This window comes from Drosophila kikkawai, chromosome 3R (genome assembly GCF_030179895.1).
Source record: "Drosophila kikkawai strain 14028-0561.14 chromosome 3R, DkikHiC1v2, whole genome shotgun sequence".
Lineage (NCBI taxonomy): Eukaryota > Metazoa > Arthropoda > Insecta > Diptera > Drosophilidae > Drosophila > Drosophila kikkawai.
Window position 1 is genome coordinate 29,557,139 of NC_091731.1, and position 21,313 is coordinate 29,578,451.

The 21,313-nt window shown below is 43.4% G+C and overlaps 5 protein-coding genes and 1 long non-coding RNA gene across 8 annotated transcripts; 3 read left to right on the top strand and 3 right to left on the bottom strand.

Moving 5' to 3' along the window:
* Positions 1-478: 478 nt before the first annotated feature.
* On the top strand, positions 479-1,480 carry LOC108077803 (ATP synthase mitochondrial F1 complex assembly factor 1). Its single transcript, XM_017171317.3, has 2 exons — positions 479-765; positions 819-1,480. Exons 1-2 carry the CDS (start codon positions 521-523, stop codon positions 1,408-1,410), a joined length of 837 nt encoding a protein of 278 aa, XP_017026806.1. The 5' UTR covers positions 479-520; the 3' UTR covers positions 1,411-1,480.
* Positions 1,481-1,510: 30 nt separating this feature from the next.
* On the top strand, positions 1,511-3,490 carry LOC108077802 (synaptic vesicle glycoprotein 2B). Of its 3 annotated transcripts, none has more exons than XM_070286633.1 (5): positions 1,511-1,869; positions 1,927-2,462; positions 2,512-2,672; positions 2,728-3,133; positions 3,197-3,490. In XM_070286633.1, the coding sequence occupies exons 1-5, from the start codon at positions 1,511-1,513 to the stop codon at positions 3,229-3,231; spliced, it is 1,497 nt and encodes a 498-aa protein (XP_070142734.1). In that variant the 3' UTR covers positions 3,232-3,490. The 3 variants fall into 3 exon arrangements, 2 of the variants coding, with proteins under 2 accessions (XP_070142734.1, XP_017026805.1); XM_017171316.3 differs by having other exon boundaries at positions 1,927-2,469; positions 2,528-2,672; positions 3,197-3,487; XR_001770818.3 differs by lacking the exon at positions 3,197-3,490 and having other exon boundaries at positions 2,528-2,672; positions 2,728-2,868.
* Positions 3,491-3,527: 37 nt separating this feature from the next.
* NPF (neuropeptide F) lies at positions 3,528-4,952 on the bottom strand. Its single transcript, XM_017171318.3, has 3 exons — positions 4,865-4,952; positions 3,861-4,143; positions 3,528-3,808 (listed from the first exon to the last, which is right to left on the bottom strand). The coding sequence occupies exons 2-3, from the start codon at positions 4,137-4,139 to the stop codon at positions 3,776-3,778; spliced, it is 312 nt and encodes a 103-aa protein (XP_017026807.1). The 5' UTR covers positions 4,140-4,143; positions 4,865-4,952; the 3' UTR covers positions 3,528-3,775.
* Positions 4,953-5,756: 804 nt separating this feature from the next.
* LOC138928936 (uncharacterized) lies at positions 5,757-8,341 on the bottom strand. Its single transcript, XR_011445345.1, has 5 exons — positions 8,196-8,341; positions 7,012-7,244; positions 6,752-6,808; positions 6,188-6,533; positions 5,757-6,120 (listed from the first exon to the last, which is right to left on the bottom strand). It is a non-coding gene; the product is annotated as an uncharacterized lncRNA (long non-coding RNA).
* A 1,680-nt stretch (positions 8,342-10,021) lies between these two features.
* On the top strand, positions 10,022-17,634 carry LOC108077614 (lysosome membrane protein 2). Its single transcript, XM_017171021.3, has 7 exons — positions 10,022-10,538; positions 15,191-15,282; positions 15,378-15,890; positions 16,211-16,371; positions 16,432-16,712; positions 16,794-16,912; positions 16,978-17,634. The coding sequence occupies exons 1-7, from the start codon at positions 10,502-10,504 to the stop codon at positions 17,419-17,421; spliced, it is 1,647 nt and encodes a 548-aa protein (XP_017026510.1). The 5' UTR covers positions 10,022-10,501; the 3' UTR covers positions 17,422-17,634.
* On the bottom strand, positions 17,632-20,630 carry LOC108077575 (serine protease 33). Its single transcript, XM_017170970.3, has 4 exons — positions 19,978-20,630; positions 18,851-19,037; positions 18,110-18,790; positions 17,632-18,046 (listed from the first exon to the last, which is right to left on the bottom strand). Exons 1-4 carry the CDS (start codon positions 20,252-20,254, stop codon positions 17,791-17,793), a joined length of 1,401 nt encoding a protein of 466 aa, XP_017026459.2. The 5' UTR covers positions 20,255-20,630; the 3' UTR covers positions 17,632-17,790.
* Between the last annotated feature and the right edge of the window lie 683 nt (positions 20,631-21,313).

Here is a 21,313-nt window from a genome sequence, read left to right on the forward strand (position 1 = left end):
TATATCCAATACTTTAAAATTATAATTTAATAATTTATAAGTATATAGATTCGAAAATCGTTATTTTGAAATTAGAAAAATATATATGTATTCATGTATACGTATATATAAAATAAATTCATTTTTTAAACAAGAACCTAACTTAAAAAATTAAGTATTTTGATAGTAAAAAATTAAACAATTTTAATTAAAACCTTACTATGTTTTAAGATTGCATTTTTTAAGATTTTTGGCTCTTTCTTTATAAGTTAAAAAATAATATTGAGTGCGAACATCGTAAATTGAAAATTGTAATTTATATCTTGCAAAAATTTAATTTAATAAAATAAATTTACCAAAAATATATATTCCAATAATTTTTAAAATAACCCGAAATCGCAAATGATTAAAAAAAACGGCTATATTTTTGAGTTGTTCACTTTTAGCTAGAGTGGCTGCACTGATTGTGCTGATAACAGATTTGGTGTGACCAGCGGTTGCGGCAATCAGCTGTCAAAAGTTGTGTAATTTGTTGGGGGCAATGGCATGTGCACGGAAAGTGTTTTCTCGCGTTTTTCTGAATAACTCCCTGACCGCCAGCCGCAGCATCAGCATGTCCGCCAGCCGACGCGCCGAGCAGGCCATCGACAAGCTGAAGGAGGAGAACCCCTTCTACTCCAAGTACGCGGGCAAGATTGCCAAGCTGCAGCAGACGTCGGCGGAGGAGTTCCTGGATCGGGTGGAGCGTGTCGTTAACCCGATCAAGGATGGCCGCAGCCAGGCCAGGTAAGCGGAGTGCTTGAAAGAAGCAACCATGGGCTAATCCGTACCCTTTACAGATCCTATTCCGAGCTGCTGAACCCCAAGGAGAAGCTGCAGGCCAAGGAGCAGGGCGAAATTCCCCACAAGAAACTCTCGGACATTATGAAGCTGGAGCTGCTTGCCGACAAGAGTGCAGAGGAGCTCTCCCAGATCTGGCTGGAGTACCACAAGACCAAGGAGGTTCTGGCCGCCACACTGACCACCACCCAGTATGAGACCCTCATGTCGCGGGCCAAGGAGCACCCCGTCTTCCTGCTGCCGCTGCCAAGGAGCGAGGGCTTCGAATTTATTATGCTTCAGTTCTCCGCCAACACTGTCCACTTCACCCCGCTGCTGGCCTATCAGGTGCACCACGAGAACGCACCGGAGTGCCTTACCCTGGTGCACTACACAGAGGTCGAGGACAAGGGAGTGGTGCTGATGCGCGGCGAGTACGACAGCAAGGTACTGACCGCCCAGGAGGCACAGTGTCTGGCGAACGAGTTGCAGATGTTCTACCTGAAGGCCGACGAGAGCAAGCTGCGTCTGCTGGAGACCTTCACCCGGAAGCCGGACGAGTTCAAGCACATGGATCTCATCAAGGAGGTGGAGAACATCCAGCTGGCCTAGGCCCTGAGATTGTAGTCAGAATAATAAAAAAGGAAACTCAACGGAAAACATCCCACACACACACACAGAAGCAGAGTTCAGGGCTAATTTTTTGAGGGAGATGGACAATTTCAATCAGGTTATCGACCAAATTGGTTTCGGTAGTATGCATCTGTACGCCACCATTACGCTGGGCCTGCTACAGATGCTGACCATCCACGAAACCATGGGCATGGGCATCATTGGCCCCGCCTCTGTGTGCGATTTGCGGATAAACCAGGTGCAACTGGCCTCGTTAACTGCGGCTGGGTTTTTGGGCATTATCAGCTCCTCGTACTTCTGGGGCTATATCACCGACAAGAAGGGTCGGCGCTGGACGCTGCTGCGCACCATCACAGTGAGCAATGTCTGCTCAATTGTGTCCATGTTTATGGTCAACTTTAGTGGCTTTTTTGTGATGCGCTTTATAACGGGTATTTTGTGAGTATTGGCCGATGGCGTTAATCTTTGTTGCTTCATGTACTCTCTTTCAATCAGTGTGGCTGCTCCCAGCTTCGTGGCCGCAACCTATCTTAGTGAGTTCTGTAGTCAACGGATCTTGGCCCGTACCCTCACCCATATGTATATGTTCACCGGCTTCGCCATGCTCTACTGCCCCGCCTGGGCCGCTCTCTTTCTAAGCACAAAGTTTATGGAGTTCGAGGTGGAGGTTGCTGGGAGCCTGAGCCTGCGACCGTGGCGCATTCTGGGTTGCTTAAACATTCTGCCGGGCGTGATCGCCTTCTTCCTGCTGCTGTCTTTGCCAGAAAGCCCCAAATTCCTCTTCAATATCGGTGACACCGATAAGGGCCTGGCCGCAATGGAACGGATTTGTCACAAGAACACTGGCAAACCCCTTAGTGCCGAGCAGATTCAAAGTTTGCGCATTTACCAGAGTGTGGCGTCTGCCCGGTTTAAGCGGAAAAAGAGCGAATACAACTTCCTGCGCTCGATGATCGATGACGCCATGCCCCTGTTCCGGAAGCCGTTCCTGGGCTTATTCATGGCCGCCTGCTTGGTAATGTTCATCTTGGGTATGATGTGAGTGCAATTCTTGCGCGTTGGAGATTCATAATTTTCCAGCTCCTCGAATCCGCAGGGCAAATGGCCTGGGGCTTTGGTACACGGCCATGCGGAATCGCTACAACATGCGCCAAGGCAACATAAAGGGTATGTCATTTTGCCGGGTCCTCTTCTTTCCCGAAATGCGACCCTTGATGGAGACTGAAAAAGACTTTGAACCGGTAAGATCTGCTTGAAACGCTGCTTCCTTGTTGTGAATATCGAAATGTTTTCCAGGTGTGCAACGATGCTTTCAAGGGCTTCAACGACTCGTTTATCCTGGGAGTCGTTTACATTATCCTGTACAACATTTGCTGGCTATCGCTCTTCTGCGTGCCCAGGAAGGTCATGTTCGTCGTCTCCATGTTGATCTCCTCGCTTTGTGGGTTCCTGCTGATCTTCGTCAAGGACCGGTGGGTGCAGCTCTTCTCGCTGGTATTCTTTCTGGCCATTCCTGGTGCGGTGGTGAGTCTGCTGGGTGGCGCCCTCTGTTTGTTTGTGCCCACCCACTTACGCGGCAAGGCTCTGTGCATCAGCCTGATGTGGTGCCGCTGTGGGGCAGCCTTGGGCAGCATCTTGACTGGTTCCGGCTTCCATAACAATTGTGAAATATCTCTGATTGCGATCGCCGTTTTACCTCTAAGTAAGATCAAGATTTCTGGTGCCTTTTCAACAGTTTAATACTCATATGTATCTTCTACTTCAGTTGCAGTTGGCACGGAGGGGTACTTGCCCATGTGAAATAGGGTTTCTTATGTTTTTACAACATATGTGTATCTTCATCGAAAATCATTCGTATTTATATTTTGTGTACTTAGCTGGAGTAAGGGTAGTTTTGGTGGCAAAATTGTTAAAATTTCAGTACCTCCTTTCGTCGCATCGCCGAAAACTAGGCAGCGAATTTTAAAATTGATTCTGTAAAATCAACGTTAATGTTTATGTAAAGTAAAATAATAGAATGGTCAACTAACAATTGATTAAAGCCCATGTATATAAATTTATAATATATATGTATCAGATGATAAAACAAAACAAAACCACATGAATATTGCACTCTTTATTTGGATTGTAGGATCACCAATACGATTATTTTGATTATTATTGTTTATTATTACATCAGCTAACATCGAGACTAGAATAAATACTTAACTCAGCTGCAACTACCACTGGTTCGTGCCGACTCGCTAAACTATTGCCCCGATAAAAATAAGTTAAACGATAACGCGTGTGCTTAGAATTAGACTCATGAGTTGGTTGACGTTGCCAAGGTCGCCTCGATTCGGGTCTAATACACCTCCTCCTCATCCAAGGCGCGGACCTGCAGGATATATCTGTATTTTTCCGTCATCACTAGATTACTCTCCTGTTACCAATTCCCCGCCGCTGTTGATACTCTTGCCCAGATTAAAGTTGTTTTCCAGCTCGCGGTTCCTCAGGATTTCCATCAATCCACCCCGCTTTCCGAACCGCACCCGGGCCCTGTCGCCGTAGTAGGTGTCCAGGTCCTGCAGGAACTTGTACGCATCCGCCATAGTGTTCACGTCGTTTTTTCGCGGCGGCCGGGAGTTGGAGGCCTCCACACTGCAGCCGGCGCAAAGGAGGGACAAAGCCACGCAAACAATCAAGATGCAACGCATTGTGTGACACATAATCCTAGGAGGGGAACAAGTGGTGGATGATGAAGTATTTATGGAGAAATAATATAGAATGGGACTGGTGAAAGGGAAAGAAGCAATCTAAGCAAAGTAATCTAATGGTTATAAAGATGTGATTACATTTGCTATAAACCTTATTTCTCTTTATATTTCAAGGATAATTATTCCCTTTTTTTTAACGATTATTTAATTAAGTGAAAATTAAAACACGTTCTAGTAATTACGTACTTTGTGTTTTTCCGTAACCCATAGACACACAGAACTGGAAAAATATGTAACCCAATTACGTGAATTAAGTGATTTAGATCTAGAATTGCCCGGCGACCTATTTAGAGGTCTGGGTCTTTGTAGGGCCACGGTTAATAGCCGGCAATATTGTATGCTAATTGGCTGAGACCGGGCTTAGTGATCGGACCAGCCCCAAAGCCGTCATTTAGGGGCGCTATTCAATGATTTTCGGGCGGGACTGACGCAAATACCTAGCACAAAGTAAATATATCTAACAAACATGGGTATTATAAGGCAGAACCCGGCAAAGGATCCAGCCGTGAGTCATTGCCTTATGACTTTAACACTTCTGAGAAAGCGGATTTATTTACCCGGCTCGGCTTAAGTCACAGATAATTGCTCGAGTGCACTTTCTTAAGTTGTTTTTGAGGAAATAAGTCTGTGTTGTTTTTTCTGTTTTTCCGCACTGACGGCACGTCAGAATTGCTTACCTGATCGAAAGTATGAATCTGAGTATTTCACGGCGGAATCAGCGCAATGCTTTCGTTCGACGGAGTGTGTATTCAGCGGACGCAACCGTAGTTAAATGTTGGCTCAGAGCCATTGGCAACAGGTATTTATAGGAGTGGCTGGCAGAAGGATATGCTGCCTCGGCCTAATCGAGGCCGATCCACCCACACAGCAACCTCCAGTTCGCGAGCGGACGCGAACGGAGATTGACAAAACGACGCGAAACGAAAGTTGCCCGCGAAACCCCTGAAATATTTTCATATGCAGGCTAATTATGTGGCTGCTGCTGTGCCTGAACTTTTGCAGCAGCTGGAACGGATGGGCCATCCGGCAGTGGGAGTGGGGACTCGGTTTCAATTCGGAATGGGATCCGGAGTGGCCATCCGCAGTATGGAAATGCGAACGGAGATTGCCCGACTCTAACAAATAGTGACAGTTGGCTAACGAGATATCGGGAGCCGCGCGGCTATCGGGAGCAGCGTTACGCATAACTGAATAAATGACAAATTTTCGATAAGAAGGATTAGTACTGCACCGAACGAAATAAGGTAAGTGACTCTGGTTAAACAAGAGGAACAAATTAATTATTAAATATATTATTATCATATTTATTTATTTATTATAATTAAATATGGCTCAAAACTCTTTTTGAATAAATGTTTATGCACCTTTTGGTGCCTTCCCTTAGGGGTCCTAAAGTACCAATGGATGCATGTTTAGTTTTTTAAAAATAACAGTTCCATGACTTAATTTTAGTATTAAATTTCTAAGCTTTTGCTTTGTCACTTTTATTTAATTTAAATTTTCTTTATTCCACTTTTGGTAATTGATTTTTCCGGGTGTGCCCCGGCTGCCCCACCTGAGTGTGCAGATTACTGATTTATGTGTCCTCAGCCCCACTGCACTCCTCCTTCCGCCTTCGCGTTGGCGTCACTGTGTCATTAATTATTGTATTTTGATTATTGTTTAATAACTGTTGGCTTAGACCGCGACGCTGATTGCGATAGGCGAGCCAATGGGGGTATTAGAGGTGCGCTGCTCGACTTTGCATTGTTGTTTAGTTTGGGGTCAGCATGGTTAAGTAATTTCAGTGGCTATTGCTAGTGCCAATCTGCCATAATATGATTGCGAGGGCTTCGGTGCGTATACGTAATCCACTTTCGCTGCTGGCTCCGAAGCCAGATCCAGAAAAACATGACATCAGAGAGCAGCGCATAGCGTTCTTTTCGCTTGGCGGCTGTTATTAACTTAATATTTGTTATAAGCGTTCTGACTAATTAACGCTTGAGCGAGCTATTACTTACCTACTTGTTTTTTTGTCATCGTCTCTGTGCCGTTGCGATTATCGTTCCAATTACACTCGTTAGACATTCATTTGCGACGGGCGGTAGCGTTTCATATTTAAATCTAATTGCCATGCAGCGCAGTGGTTCCTCATTGTTTGGCTCCAGTTCCAGTTCCATTAACGCCGCCGATATCGGGCACTCGCCCATATATTAATAATTGGAGTCAAGATAGGCGATTATCGGGGAACTCTACGGCCGTATGCTTACCTTGCGCTCACCCGTCCGGCATTCAAACCAGCATCCGCGAATCCGACATTATGTCTGGCCGAAGTCCCCCGATCTCTCATGTTCCACTCTTATTTGTCTACACGTGGATGCAATATGTAAATTATGATTGACAGCATTTAACCCAAGTTTAGTTGCAATGCCAGTTAATTATAGAACAAAAGAAGAAAGGGTTTTGATACGATATGATATTAAAAACAGTGTGGAAAAAGTTTAATTAGAAAATTAGTACAACGATTTAAGTCCAGTATGAAGCTATAGAAAGGCTGTAAAGATTAAGTTATGTTAATTACTCACTCTCGACTTGCCATTAAAAATTTTCCATTTAGATTGGACTTTCGGCTGGAAGAAATTCTACATAAAAAAGGAAAATAAAAACAATTTAATTTAATAACCGCAATTGTTGCACAGAATTGACCTGACCAACAGGTCGTATGAGCTATTTCGCAAGATACAATAAACTTTGTTATGGTTTTCAACAGGCAAGCGTTTAATGAGAAATGCAGTAAGGAGTCTAAATTTAGCTTCAGAGGTCCACCTCTGGGGTGAATACTTACAGCTAATCGGGGAAACCCTGAACTTGTTCAAGGACTCGAGGGTTCCGCATTGATGGTCAAGTCGTGGGGCAACCTTTTGTTTTTCCCAGCAACTCGCAGATGCTCGCTTGTGTATATGCACTCCATTGTTCTGTTGGCAACCGAGTTTGCTGGGCTTTTGTCACCTTCCATGTGCTAAATCGCCAACGTCATCGTCGTCAGAGCCTCAGACAATTCCGGAGCTTGATGCGGCGCTGCAATTACGACAAAGTGCCTTGTTTTTTATACAGTTATTGCCTGCGTTTTCCGGACTACAGTCCGAGGGGGTTCCCTAACTTTCCCAAGCCCATGTCGTGCCAGATTTGTGGTGGCCACACAGTGTATACTTTTGCACGCCACTTTCCAATTTGCCGGAGAACAGTTTCGAGAAATTAAATAGCTTCTCCCGTTTGCGTAGATGTTAATAATTCATCTTCACTGCAATTCGCTGATGCGCCGCTACCCCTAGTGGCTTGTTAAAAACTACTTGGGTTAATTGAGCGTTTAATGTATGCAAAAAATGAGTAAATATACTGTTGGCCCACTGACTAGCTCTCGTTCGGGGCTCCGCTAGTTCCGTTTTGGCTACTCCTCGAACCTTTGGGATTTCCTTAGCGTTGACTTGCGGATTGGCATTAAGACGGTAGCCCAACAATGGGCTCGTTGGCAACTGAATGATAATTATACCTAAAAATTTCACAACTTAATAGCAAAGTTTCCATTTATTTGTGTTTGCTGATTTGTTTAGTTTTCCAAAACTGACAAATATTTATAGGCGTCTAAAGGGTTAGTCAGATATTCGTGGTATTCCACGTGAATTTTCTCGCACGTCGGAAATAGAATTTGGAATAAGAACCAGACTTTTTGGAATTTATTATTATTTGAATGTATCCCCAATTTTTAAGTGTTTTTTATAAATTGCATAATTAATTCGTTAATCATACATAATTTTTATACATATAAATTCCATTTTAATTAGCTTATGTCATAGCATGTTTATACATAAACATAACAAACATTAAACCTTAACTTGAAGTATCATAGGAGTAATGCGCCTTTGTGTCTAGTTAACTTTGTATTATTTATTAGTAACAGGAACACTTGTCTACAATCACCAGCTGGTTGTCGCAATCTTGTTCTTTTTAATAATTGGCTTGTATAATTACTTGTTTAATCAATATGGCTTGTTGAATTTCATTAATTTTCTATGTGTTTGCCAAAATACGTAAATGGAATAAAAGAAGGAATGTACGTTTCGTTGATAAAATCTTCATTAAGTTCTGTGAATATTGTACTTAAAATAATGAATAATCGAAATTGAATACGAGAACTAGTTTTTTTTAATTTAAGGCAGACCAAATGTGCTGATAAAAATGTAATTTTTGAAAACTAAATGAATTTAATATAAAAAACTTCTTTGTTTAAATTAAAAGACATTTTAAAATACAATTGTTAAGAGGGAATTTTATTTGATATTAATTAAGTACATTTTATATAATTTCAATAGTTCTCATTATCAAATCCTTCTAGCAAGAAGGACTACTGTGCCTTATCCAGGACTCAATGTTCCTGCATTACAAAGCTTTTATTGCGGCTTCAACCTGGAGTTCGGAAAACTTTCGGGGAAAGCATAAAAAGCATCTAAAGCGCCTGAAAAGGGGACTTTGGGATGTTGCTGCCCCTGGTGCCATAATGGCGCCCCCGTCGCCATAAACACAAACAACAATTAGTCTGGTAACAATAAATTGCGCCATACATGCCATACGATAGTTAAGCGGGAAGCGAGCTCATTGTTAATTAGGGATCATCAGAGCACTTGACGTATTCTTAAGACTCCGGCCACCGAAAGATTGCCCAGACAATAGGGAGCCATTAAATGCCCCAAATGGGCCAATTCGCAGACAAATGTCTGGCGAAGATGACACTCGCCAGCTCGGTCAGGGATTATCCCAGAGGGAAATAGGTCAATATTATCGGCTCCAGTCCGGTTAAGTGGCTAACTTACTCACCGTGATCGGATAAATCGCAGGGGAAGTGCACGCCATCGATCTGGCTGTCATAAATATCGAACTAAATAGCACACGGATAATTACCTGAACGTTAGTTAATCGTTATTGGCTGCTAAGAATTAGAACTGGGCGTAATTGCGTCAAGAAGTTGCTTTTAATTGCGGCAAATCCTCATACATATGTATGGGCGATCGCACAAAAAGGGCAAGATCACGTGTGCGTGTCTGCTGCTGTGCTCAAGTTGGATTAAATATAGTCATTTGTGCCATTATATTTTTCTGAAATGGCAATTTGCGGGGCTAAGCGATCCGCGAGACAATAGCGAACCCATCTAACCCCGCTTCTGGTGATCTCCCAGCGGTTCTAACCCAAGGGGTTTTGGACCCCGAGGGGTTCACAGCCGGTGACTTAATGCTGTTCGGTGTAGTAATAATATGGGTATATTCATCTAGTGAACACGTGTTATTTAATACAAATATTTAATAAAAAGTCATATACTCTTTAGTTGATATTTCAAGTAAACATTTAAAAAGTAAGATCCACATTTCAGAGTTTTAAAAAGACATTTACCTAAATTTTAGATTATTAATTCTTTTAGAATATACTTTTAATGGTTGCTTTTAAGCACATACCAAAATTCAAAAAATTACTGGTTCTGAGAGATTTTACCAAATTCTCCACTGGATAACGCCCATATGTAGGCAATGATTTAAGCCCTTCAGTGCCAGGTACTTGTAGGGTCGAGGCTCTTAAATTAAGCATTCTCACTTGTTTTGTTTTGGCCAGTTAGGGGGATAGCGTCGTGTGTGTGATTTTAGCCGAGCAAAAACCCGAGCAGAGGCTTAAATGTGGACCGGTTCGTAGAAAGGTTGAGATGCTAGAGCTTGGCTAGCCAGCCGATCTCCGCCAGCTGCTCGGCTCTCTGTCCGAGCTCGAATCGGGGACTGGGCCAAGAGTCCATATAAAGGTCCCCGCTGCAGGCGAGATCGCCGCATTAAGCTGTCAAAATTTGTGAGAATAGGAAGTGCGTGACAGTTCAATTCGAGACAAAGCGAGTCACAGCTCGGCGACCGATATTCTAGCATTCGCGAGAAAAGCAGACAATTTTTAGCAGTATCGGCTAACACCCAGATCGGTGCGGATCGCCAGGAGCTCCACTGTCCGATATTACAAAACGAAGAACTAAACAAACAAACAAACAACAAATTTAAATGAACGTTGAAACCAATTAAACCGCAGCGGGGACATGCAAATTCCCCCTTCGCTATCGGAATTTCAATCCTAATCTGTGGTGCGCCCGACCTGTTAATAGTTTCATTTGCTGCCATAAATAATAGCCCAAGAATTAATTGATTTTCGTCATAAATCAATAACTAACTAACCAACTATCCAACTAACAAGTGCGACCAGCAGGAAAAAATCAGATCAGATCGCTGCGGAGCTCCGACTTTCGAGCCGCTGAAATGAAGTTATTTACCAATAAAAACCAGCGCAATGCAAGTAAGTAGTTCGAGTGTAACTAGCCCCTAAAAAGCCGAAAACGCTTAATCAAGCCGTGCAGACCATTGTCAAAGAGCCAAAGGCCCATAAAAGTTAATTCGAGCCAAGGGAGCTGCCCCCACGCGATCGTTAAAATGTCAACAGAAAATCTCTTGCACAAATATCTCTGCTGCCTCAGATCGCCTAAATTGCAGGAATGGTGCAATGGATTTTGCATGCTAATCAAACCGATACGAGTATATACGAGTAAAGAGTAAAAAAATATACATATATATATATATATATAGGAAAAAAAATCTGTTTCGAAATTTGGCATTCCCATTCCCAGCGAAAATTAGAATGCTAATTAAAATGGGGCTGGTCCGTTAGTAAATTACCCGCAGCTGGCAGCGCACGCGTAAATATTTAATTTTTGTTATTTATGTCCGATACTGGGTACTCATGGACCAGTTCGCGGTTCTAAAGTCCAGCGTTTTTTGGCGGCACGTCAGAGATAATTTGCATTTGGCCAGTTATTGGCTAATAATAGGAATCGAAAATGAAAACAAACAAAACATGAAATTGATATCAAATTGCATTAATTAATGCTTTCTAGTGCCATCTCGTCTCTCGGCCAAAGCAGTTAACATATTTTCAAAGCCAAAGAAGCTCTGACAAATCCGAAAAAGAATCCAATGGCTCGATTTGCATAACAGCGAGTGAGGGACAGCCGCCAAGGGCGTAGGGTTCTATGTTATATAGTAGGTCACTTGTCTCAAGGGTCACTCGATCGGATTAATTGCAAGTCGCTAATGTCTCTCGCCTGATCTCCGGATATTTCAGTAGTAAGTTTATATATAAACTAATTTCGAATTAACGGATCTGGACGGCAGTGCAATTAAGTTTGCATAAATTAAGATTTGAAATGAAATCGGTTGTGACTGAAAATGTCACGTATTACCTTACCATGAAGTTCGATGATTTCAATCAGCATAAATACGCTGGGAAAACTGAAGGTGAACGCGATGATTGCCCAGTTCCATGATATGGCGCACACTCTGATGTTTTGGTATTAACTTTTATATTCTTCTCAAACAAAACAAACAAAAAAACAAATAATAATAAATAACGAGATAAATAAAAGAAAAAGATGCTGACAGATCAGATCGAACAGATCCGAAGCCCCCCGAATCGGAGGAGTGACTTGCACTCCCGCAGATGCTCTGAGAAATTCCTAAGAACGCTCCAACTAATTTGACGCAGTTCGCCATAAATCAATACGCGATCTACAGCTCAATGATCGCTAAACAATGCAAATAACAGCTATTGTACGGGCATTAACAAAAGCGATACAAAAACAGCAAAAAGTCAGCGAAACCAGCACTAAACATTGTAAGGTGTCCGTTTCAAAGGCGAAGCGAACAAATCGGATCGGGCCTGTGAATTGGGAATTGGAAATTGGGAATCGTCAATTCGGAATAGGGGAAGTTGTAAACTTGGCTCGCTACATACATATTTACTTTTCCTTATTGGCGGGCCTCTAATTGCCACGCGAGACTTGACTGAGACTATTTAAGGGTTTTGGGTTTTTGGTTTTGGCGATGATTAAAAGCAAATAGAAACAGATCTGGGATTAATCACTGGCTAAACACAGCAAATAGCAGCCAAACAGTCAAACAGGCTAACAGCAAACAAACATCGTCATTACAGCCGGATCGGCGCAAGTCAGCCAAGTACACAACAAGAAAATTAGATTAGTTGCAAATAAATTAATTGAATGCTGCCTGAAGTTAAAATATATTTGAATATAAAGTTAAAAGCATGCTAAATGACTGCAATTTGCACGAGAAAATGACCAATTAAAGTTGTTTAGTCTATCTTTCACTACAATAGTAAATTGATTTAAAGTGCCTTAAGATCTAGTTATAATAAACATCGCGACTACTTCAGTGTCAACAGCACAACAATTTTATTATATTCACCTCTTTATACGTATACTTATTTTCGGGTAATACCCAATTGACGAGCCATTGGCGCCGATTTTAGCAAGCTTTTCTTTGTGTGTAGTCGGTGGATACCCAAGCACAAATCTCAAGCTGGCAAAACGGCTATTTGCCTAATTTATTGTCGTCGGACGGAAGTCACACACACTGGCACACACTCACACCTGCTCGAAGGTGTTGTTCGTGTTCGGTAAGAAACAAAACAAATTCATTCTTGACTTCAGTAGGTCACCGCTGTGACGCTTTGACTTGTCAAAAACGCTTTTTTTTTCCCCTCCGAGCGCCGTGCACTTTTAATATTCAGGTTTTTGACTGCCAAGCCGGCTAAATTGCACCGAACTTGAACTTCAGAGCGCTGCGGAGGCAGCCGTCAGAAGCCAGGCGTCATCTTAAATGTGCACTTACAGAAATTAGTCAAACAAGCAACATATTGATACAAATTGTGGTCTATTAATACAACTTTAAAAACAAAATACAAACAAAGTATTAGTATTATAAATTGAACACCTTAATATCCCCTTTAATCTCGATAGTGTTTTAGTTTTGTGTAGTAACTAATATGTCAGATTCCAGTCTCCGTCGACTGATATTGAGCCGCCTGTTGCCACCGCTGTTGGCTCAAACAAGTTCACAGCTTACTGAATCAGCTGCTGCCATCGAGACAAGCGTCTTTCATTCATGCTGCCTGTGTGTTAGCCCCCAATCTCTCAATCTTTCAATCGTCATCGCCGGCCGATTTGGCTTTGGACTTTGCTTTGGCAATGCAATTGTTGCCCAATGCAAGCTCCACATTTCTGCTTGACAGCAGAGTTTTTTCATTTCATTTTTATTTGGACACTTTGCGTGTGGGGTTTTGGCATTGGTCATTGGTCATTCCATTGCAGCAGAATAATTTTGGACCCTTTTGTGTGTGCTGGCCTAAATTATGGGTGGGGTCTATTGATAGACCGGGAATTTTCGGCTGTCATATTCAAGGCAAGGATATGCATAAGTCTACACGGCAAGAAAATGCTAAAGGGCTGAGAGATAAGTTGAAGTTGATTTTAAAATTAAACAAAATTTTATATAAATAAAAGAAAATATTTATAAGATTTATATAAACCTTTTTAATCATATTACAACCCATCATTGCTTCTTTTTTTAAATAAACTATTATTTTCCGTGCATTTTCGTATTTTCTATCAATGGAATATACCTTTATATAAAATGTATATGTTGTGGATTTCTGGTTTCATCGGCGCCGTGCATAATTTGTCATGTATCATCGCTGTTTGTTTTGATTGTGAAGTCTTGAACCTATTTATGACACCAAAGTTGACACCAAAGCGAAATAGCTAATGAGTTTTTGCTGTCCGCTGTTCGATCTGAGCCTCTGGTGCTATGGTGGGATCGTGCCATTTCGGATCGGGTTAGGGGCGTGCTATTCGGCAGGCAGTTCATTGATCTGGGCAGGTGTATACATTATCTGTATCTCTGGGTTTCTATTCCACAGAAAAATCGATCATTTAGGCAAACAATTGTGGGTTTCTCTTTTATTGCGGGGTTGCGCGAATTTGTTCTGATAAATGGTCTCAGATTGTGCGTTTGATTTATGAGCTGCGTGCAAGCAACCGAAAGTGATCTTCACAGAACGATGGCCGTGATCCCTGGAAATCGGTCGGGAGCAGAGAATATGGGTGGAGCGCACTCGACTTTTTACCATATCCGGGCGGATTTCGAGTGCGGAAGCGAAATATCGCCGAGCAAAGACAATAATCTTTGCGGAAGGTGAGCCCCAGGCAGGTGAGACAAACGAGTTTCGGTCGTAAAGTGAGTGATTTCACTTCGAGTAAATATGAGGCGAAGTGCAGCCTAGATTGATATGCTTCGGTTGCCTTTTAATTAATGTTCTAACCAAGGTCGGTGAGACTGGATTTTTATGGCTTTCCCAGGGGGGAAAGTCTTATCTTCTAAGGGTAAACAAAATAAGAAATTAGACACAATATCTCACATTAAATTCTAATAATTGCTTAATAAAAATCTAAGCCTCTCTAAAAGTGGCTACAAATGTATGACAAATTCACTTTCAATGAAAGTGAAAACCAACAGAAGATCTAAGATCTTTTGTCTTGCCAAGTTTTCGAATTAGTGTTACGCTAAAAAGTTTGCGATTTGACAAAACCAGTTGCCAACTCTAGACATATTTTAGTGCCATATTAAAAAGGCATCACATATTTAAGTTGAACTTGTTGGGTTTCCAAGGGCGATTCCCTGGAGTTCTTGGAATTTTTTACGAGTGCACGCCTCGTCACCTTCTCCCGCATCGGGATTATAAAATCGAAGAACGTTCATTGAACCGCAACCATTTTCGGGCATCGTCATCGTCTGCCGGCTGTCAACGTTTTGTTTATGTTTTTTTTTTTTTCTTTTTTTGGGCGGGCGCACGGTGTGCGGATGATGTTCCTGCTCCTGCCATTGAGGTAGGTCGCAGATCTCGGACACGCCGCTGCGATACGATCGGAGCGGAGATCCGCCGGCAAGGTCAATGGCATGATGGGCAGGCGCACGCTATTGGCAAACTGGAACTGGAACTGCGGCAAACCAGTTCAACTTCGGCTGTCCGCAGCTCGCATGACTACAACTCAACTATAACTCACTATAACCCGCTGATCTAATTTATTGTCGTTGTAGAGCTGTTGCGTCGTGCCGCCCTGGGCATGACCCTGCTGTTCTTCGGGTCACTGGTCCTGATCGCTGACCCACTGCAGAGCATCCTGGATACGGTAAGTACTTTAATGAAAAATCAAATTAATTAGTTGAGAATTTAAATCAATGAAATACATGTAATTAAATGGCATAATATATATTCTCCTTGCAGCAACTCAGCCTGAAACCTGGCACCATACTCCACCGATTGTGGCTCTTCCCTCCTTTAGATGTCTACATTAACGTTTACATGTTCAACTACACGAATGTGGACGAGTTTACGTCGGGCAGGGCGGACAAGCTGCATATCCAGGAGGTGGGTCCTTATGTCTACCAGGAGGTCCTGAGCAACCACAATGTCACCTACAACGAGAACAACAATACCATCACCTATACGCCGAAGCGCGAATATATTCTGGCACTGGACAGATCCATTGGCGATCCCAAGGTGGACCGCATCCGGGCGCCCAATATCCCTCTGATGGGCGTGACCACTCTGGCCTCCAGCATGTCCATGTTCGCCTCCCTGGGACTGAGTGCTGTCACCCGGCAGCTCGACTCGCAGCCCATGCTGGAGTTAAGTGTTCACGATTATATGTGGGGCTACGAGGATCGCCTGGTGGAACTGGCCGCCAAATTTGTGCCAAGCTGGATTGACTTTTCCAGCTTTGGCATTATGGAGAAGGTAGGTACAAGTTTCTCCTAAATTATATTTTTAGAAGTATTAATTTTAGAAAAATGTACCATATAAAAATTCGTACTTAAATTTGTTCTATTATTCTTTATATGCCATCATACTTGAACCTTTGTTATATGAGTTCTACAAGTTCAACTAAGCACACATTTTAGTCTATAACTTTAAAAGGAATTTAATGATGATGGCTGGTATTTAAATATTAAAATTTTTGTCGCGCTTTTTATAGAAATACATATACAATACTAACACAATCTTGGCAGGATCTTTCGTACAATAAACTAAAGATTTATACAAATTATTGTCTTTAGCTCTTCCGTGAGGGCAACGAGAGCAATGTGTTCAACATGAACCTCCATGAGCCGAAGGATAAATACGGAGTGCGTCTGCCCGATGCTCCTCGAGCCTACACTGTGAACAGCATCAACGGAGAGCGGGGATTCAAGCGCTGGGAATACAACGAAGAGACCAAGTAAGTGCTTCATTTAACCAAGTTTTAAGGCAAAAAATTATAATTGTGTTATCCTGTCAGTGGAACCATGTGCAATCGCATCTGGGGTAGCCACGATGCCACGCTCTTCCCGCTGGACATGGACGAGAACGACGAGTTCTTTCTGTACAGGCGCACCTTCTGCCGGCGTCTGCACGTCAAGTTTAATAGCACCTCCACCTGGAACGGAATCGATGGCTACCGGTTCGACATGCAGCCTGACGCATTCGACAGCTATGCGGATAACGCCAACTCCTCCTGCTACTGCAAGAACAACCGCTGCCTCAAGAAGGGCGTGGGTAGCGTCTCGCCCTGCTACTACAGTGAGTAGTCCTGCAGGAATCAGTTACTGCTTCTTAACTTTTTTAATCAAATTATTTAAAACTTTCTTTATTTTTCGACAGATATTCCCTTGGCCATTACTTATCCGCATTTCACACATGCCGATCCCAGCCTCCTAGAGCCCTTCGAGGGTCTCACTCCGAATGCCACGCGCTTCACCTCCTCATTTGTGGTGCAGCCGGTAAGTTCTTGTAAATGTTACTTTGATATCGTGGGCAGGATAATGACAAATTCTTTGTTTTTTAGCAACTGGGAGCACCGATGCAGGGCACCCATCTTCGGTTGCAGGCCAACCAGGTCGTGGGCAAGGTGAGCTTTAACCGGATGATGGAACCCTTCGAGAACATGGTGTTACCGCTGCTTTGGGTAGACCTTAACATCGACGTTTTGTGCCTGAGCCTGCGGCTGCTCATCCACGGCATCAAGTGGGGCTTTCCGCTGCTGCAGTGGAGCGTGGTCCTGGGAATGCTGCTAGCCGGAGTCTACCAGCTGTGCTGCGCCCTGATGCTCTGCTTCTGGCCGCCGGCCAAGCAGTTCCAGAAGGTAGACCAGGCAGAGCGAGGGGCGGCGGTACAGATAATCGGAGTCCCGGGCTACCGCAAGTCATCGCTGCAACTGGAGATTCTAGAGGAGCAGCACCACCTGCTCTTCGGTGCCGGCAGCCTCATCCCCAAGCTGGCCAAGACGTGATCGGAACGGGAATGGCTACCTCAACGCAAGAAGAGACAACACTGTGATATTTAGGCTTAAGATTCGGTTTAAATTATTGTGCTCATTGGAAACAACTTAGGGAACGTCTTGCCTACGTACTAGTTAACGATAACAGTAATCATAATGGTAGGGATACAGTAAGCAATGTACAGTGGAGCTTTCACTCGATAAATACAGGTCGATAGCTATGTATTCCTCTCGGGGGTCGTCCATATACCTCGCAATCATTGATTATCACTCCAATGGTTTGAAAATGAACTTTCTTCCTTGAACCATTGATTATGTAGGGGAGGTAGTCTGAAGTATGATTGCGTTTTATGTGGACAGTCCCATTGGTGATTTATTAGCTCAGTGGGCGGCGATCGTCTCCTCGATCCACTTCATGTAGTACGAGGTGCGGGTATAGACGTCCGGGAAGCCCTCTAGGGCGCAGCCCGATCCAAACGAGGTGACTCCCACCAGGATCCAGGGGCCATCCCGACTCAACCGGCACTGCAGCGGTCCGCCGGAATCGCCCACGCAGGTGCCACCCTCGCCGTTTAGCTTGCCGGCGCACAGGTGGCCTCCGTGGATATTCACAAAACTGCCGTAGGCATCCTTACACCTGGTCACAGGTAAGAAATCATTCAATAAGTTATTTATTAAATGTAATATAGTCAGGACTTACCTGCCATTCTGGTGTAGTGGCACCTGGGTCTTCAGCAGCTGATTGGACAGATCGCCACTGATGTTGGCCTTGCCCCAACCCGTGGCCACGCAGTCAACGAAGGCCATTTCCCTTGGCTCCTCGCTCACTTTGAGGTGCTTCTGCTCCACGGAGTCTTCTGTATCTCTCCGGGGTCCCAGTTTCATGAGCTTATCGTTCCGTCTCCGGGAGCGCTTAAGGCTACGCGGAGAGCGTTGCGCCATCGCTTGCCGCATCCTGTTAAGGATCTTCATGTTCATCAACTCCCGCATGCTAGGCGCCGTAACATTCCTGTAGCGTCGCCGGCTCTGAACGCTGCGCAGAAAGTTGTCGATCTTCTCGGGCACATCATCCAGCTCCAATTGTTGGAGGAGCACATCTTCATCAGATGGAGATCCTGTAGAAACAGCTTCCGAATGGATAGTGTCCTGCGACTCGGCCAGCATGAAGGGCAGGCAAATGCGCCGTATGTTGGATGCTCTGGCGAGATCCGCCGGCTTTGAGAGCTTCATCAGCACCACGTCGTGCCGGAAGTTGTGGTAGCGGTGGTGCATCACGATCTTCTCGACGGGAATGCGCTGCTCGTTGCCCGATTCCACATCGCGGTCGTGCTCGCCCAGAACCACCGTCCACAGCGGCGGAATGGGCAGGTTAAAGAGATCACTAGATGAATGGATCATCCATTTAATCTTCGATGTGAAACTTGAGTTCAGATGGACTTACTTGTGTACACAGTGGGCGGCGGAGAGGATCCAGTACTGGTGGATCAGCACGGCTCCGCACCAGTGGCCCAGAAAGCCCAGAGACGGATGCAGCAGCTCCAGGGACGCCTGCCAGGGGAATTGGCCCTCATTTGTGGCTGCTCCGGAGATAATCCGGGGTCCACGACGCGCCGGACGACAGCCGCAGTCTGTAGGAGTATATTTTACTTAGTAATTAAGTATTTGTAATAATAAAGATTCTTAATTTTAAGATTTTAGGCCTTCATCGAACTATTATAAATTTAATTTGTGTTAGTTTTAATAATTAAATGGTTTTTGTAATATCTGTTTTTCGCTTTATTTACATATTTGTTTAGCTAATGCCAATGTATTTAAGTCGTAATTAATAGTTTCGCCACCTCTCAATATAATAAATTAGTTTGGAGGTGGTGAGATACCAATTGGCATCGATCAATCATGATAATTGCTATTGTTTCGTTATTCACTTTACAAGTTGTTTGGTTAGCGTTTGAAAATTTGTAAATAAATAACAATAATGTTTATTTACTAATAATTTAATACAATTTATATAATATATATTATTATATTATATATAATATATTATTATATAATTATATTATTAATTATATTATATAAATATATTATATTAAGATATATTTTTATATGCGATAATTTATACATTGGGAGCTACCTTTAAATATAAAAACCAGTTCTTTAAATTATATTTAAATAAATTTTTTATAAAACGCGGAACATTATTATAAGAAATCAGAAAAAAAGTTTTTTTCCATTAGGTTTTTGACCTTTGTTTTCGTTTTCATTTTATTCGCTGTAGGTTATGTATTTTTGCATTTCGTCTCGATGAATATTCATAATAACTGTGAGACGAGACATTGGTAAAGGCAAGAATGATTTTTCTTAAAGGTTTTATGACTTTAGGATTTCCTGATATTATGAAAGCCTTTGGGTAAAATATCTGATATATATTTTTCTTAGACAGATTGGATTCAATTGAGAGATACTTAAATGGAAGCTCAAACTTCTTTATGAAATAGAAGACTTCACTTATGAATGGCTTTATATTTTCTTGATGAATTAATGCAGATTTTCTAATCCTAGTGAACTCACCCGTCTCAAACTGCCTGGAGGAGTGAAGTAGCAGCAGCAGGCAGAGCCATCTCAAGGTCGCGGCGCTGGTCACCGGGGAATGCCAATGCCAGAGCGACTGGGAGTGTGACTGGGAGTGAGGCTGTGACTGTGACACTGATGGCTTCATCATCGGGCAGCTGGCGCAGCTCAGCTGCTCATCGCGCGCATGACTGACCCACAGCGGTCGTTTACGGATTTGTATCTGTATCTCAGTGCTTAGCTTCGGCTTTATCTTTGTCCTGCAGATGCTTTTCATTCACTTTCACTGAGGGTTTCTTCCGGGGGGGAATGGGAACTGGAACTGGGAACGGGAACGGGCTCGGGCACGGGAGCGGAGGTGGAATCGCGACTCCGGCCAGCTGGGCTGCCTAAGTATTATAATTTACGAGACTTGCTTTTCTTTCCACGACTGCGCATTAATTAGTCCGCTGGCTGGGCGGCGTCAACATCGCGAATTGTGCGCAGAAGCTGGCGTTTAGGTTCGAGCCAAAGACTTGGGCCTCGGGTCTCCAGTTTCCACTCTCGATTATATAACGATCTGGGCCTGCGGCTCTCAAGTAATAACGGTCACTTTTGCGTGCGCATGCGCAGCCACCAGATTTTTGTGGTTCGGTTTTATATTTTTTTCGTTTTTCTTGCGTTTCTTGACGGCTTTTCGACTGCCGTTTTGAAGACTTGGCCTAAACGCCAGGTGTGCGAGTGCGAATCGCTGGGGACGAGCGCCAAAATGCAACTGTGCTCTGCTCGGGTTTGCCAGCAAACATTTACCGTTTGACTATGGGAAGCTGCGCTGTTCACGCCGACTTCACTGTCGGCGGCGACTGCGGCCGCGGTGTGGCATGCCCCCGCTCCAGCAACAAAGCTAACGGAGAGCCAACGAAAGTGAAAAGGCAGCGGCGGGAAAGGGGACAACAACCACAGCGAACCACAGAGGAGAGATGATGGCCAGCTGAGATGGCGACGGAAAAGGGTAAGTTGGCCCGGCTCAACCCACGTAAATCATTCACCGACGAGCCCACAGCCGACGAAAGTGCCATTACAAAAGAATAAATTAGGCGAGCGCAAATAGTGATTATTTTGGTTTCTTTGCGTCATCAAATAAGACATTAAAACTAATAATACCCCTGTGGGGGCTCACGGATAAAGCACGGAATAATAACTTAAGTTATAAAGACGACTTCATCAGTGGTAATGGAACAGAGCTGATAAGCCAGACATTAATTACTAGCGATATTTATCTATTAATTATATAATTTGGTTCAGAGAAAAGTCTTACTTCGAGTTAAAAAAAAAATACAATGTTGTATCACAACCC

Coding starts and splice junctions, on each gene's coding strand:
- NPF (XM_017171318.3), bottom strand. CDS start 4,139: ATGTGTCACACAATGCGTTGCATCTTGATTGTTTGCGTGGCTTTGTCC. Junction 3,809..3,860: donor TCAACAGCGGCGGGGAATTG/GTAACAGGAGAG, acceptor TATATCCTGCAG/GTCCGCGCCTTGGATGAGGA.
- LOC108077802 (XM_070286633.1), top strand. CDS start 1,511: ATGGACAATTTCAATCAGGTTATCGACCAAATTGGTTTCGGTAGTATG. Junction 1,870..1,926: donor CGCTTTATAACGGGTATTTT/GTGAGTATTGGC, acceptor TCTTTCAATCAG/TGTGGCTGCTCCCAGCTTCG. Junction 2,673..2,727: donor CTGAAAAAGACTTTGAACCG/GTAAGATCTGCT, acceptor AATGTTTTCCAG/GTGTGCAACGATGCTTTCAA.
- LOC108077803 (XM_017171317.3), top strand. CDS start 521: ATGGCATGTGCACGGAAAGTGTTTTCTCGCGTTTTTCTGAATAACTCC. Junction 766..818: donor GATGGCCGCAGCCAGGCCAG/GTAAGCGGAGTG, acceptor TACCCTTTACAG/ATCCTATTCCGAGCTGCTGA.
- LOC108077614 (XM_017171021.3), top strand. CDS start 10,502: ATGAAGTTATTTACCAATAAAAACCAGCGCAATGCAA. Junction 10,539..15,190: donor TAAAAACCAGCGCAATGCAA/GTAAGTAGTTCG, acceptor TTGTCGTTGTAG/AGCTGTTGCGTCGTGCCGCC. Junction 16,713..16,793: donor CGTCTCGCCCTGCTACTACA/GTGAGTAGTCCT, acceptor ATTTTTCGACAG/ATATTCCCTTGGCCATTACT.
- LOC108077575 (XM_017170970.3), bottom strand. CDS start 20,254: ATGAAAAGCATCTGCAGGACAAAGATAAAGCCGAAGCTAAGCACTGAG. Junction 19,038..19,977: donor CTCCAGGCAGTTTGAGACGG/GTGAGTTCACTA, acceptor ATACTCCTACAG/ACTGCGGCTGTCGTCCGGCG. Junction 18,047..18,109: donor CCACTACACCAGAATGGCAG/GTAAGTCCTGAC, acceptor ACCTGTGACCAG/GTGTAAGGATGCCTACGGCA.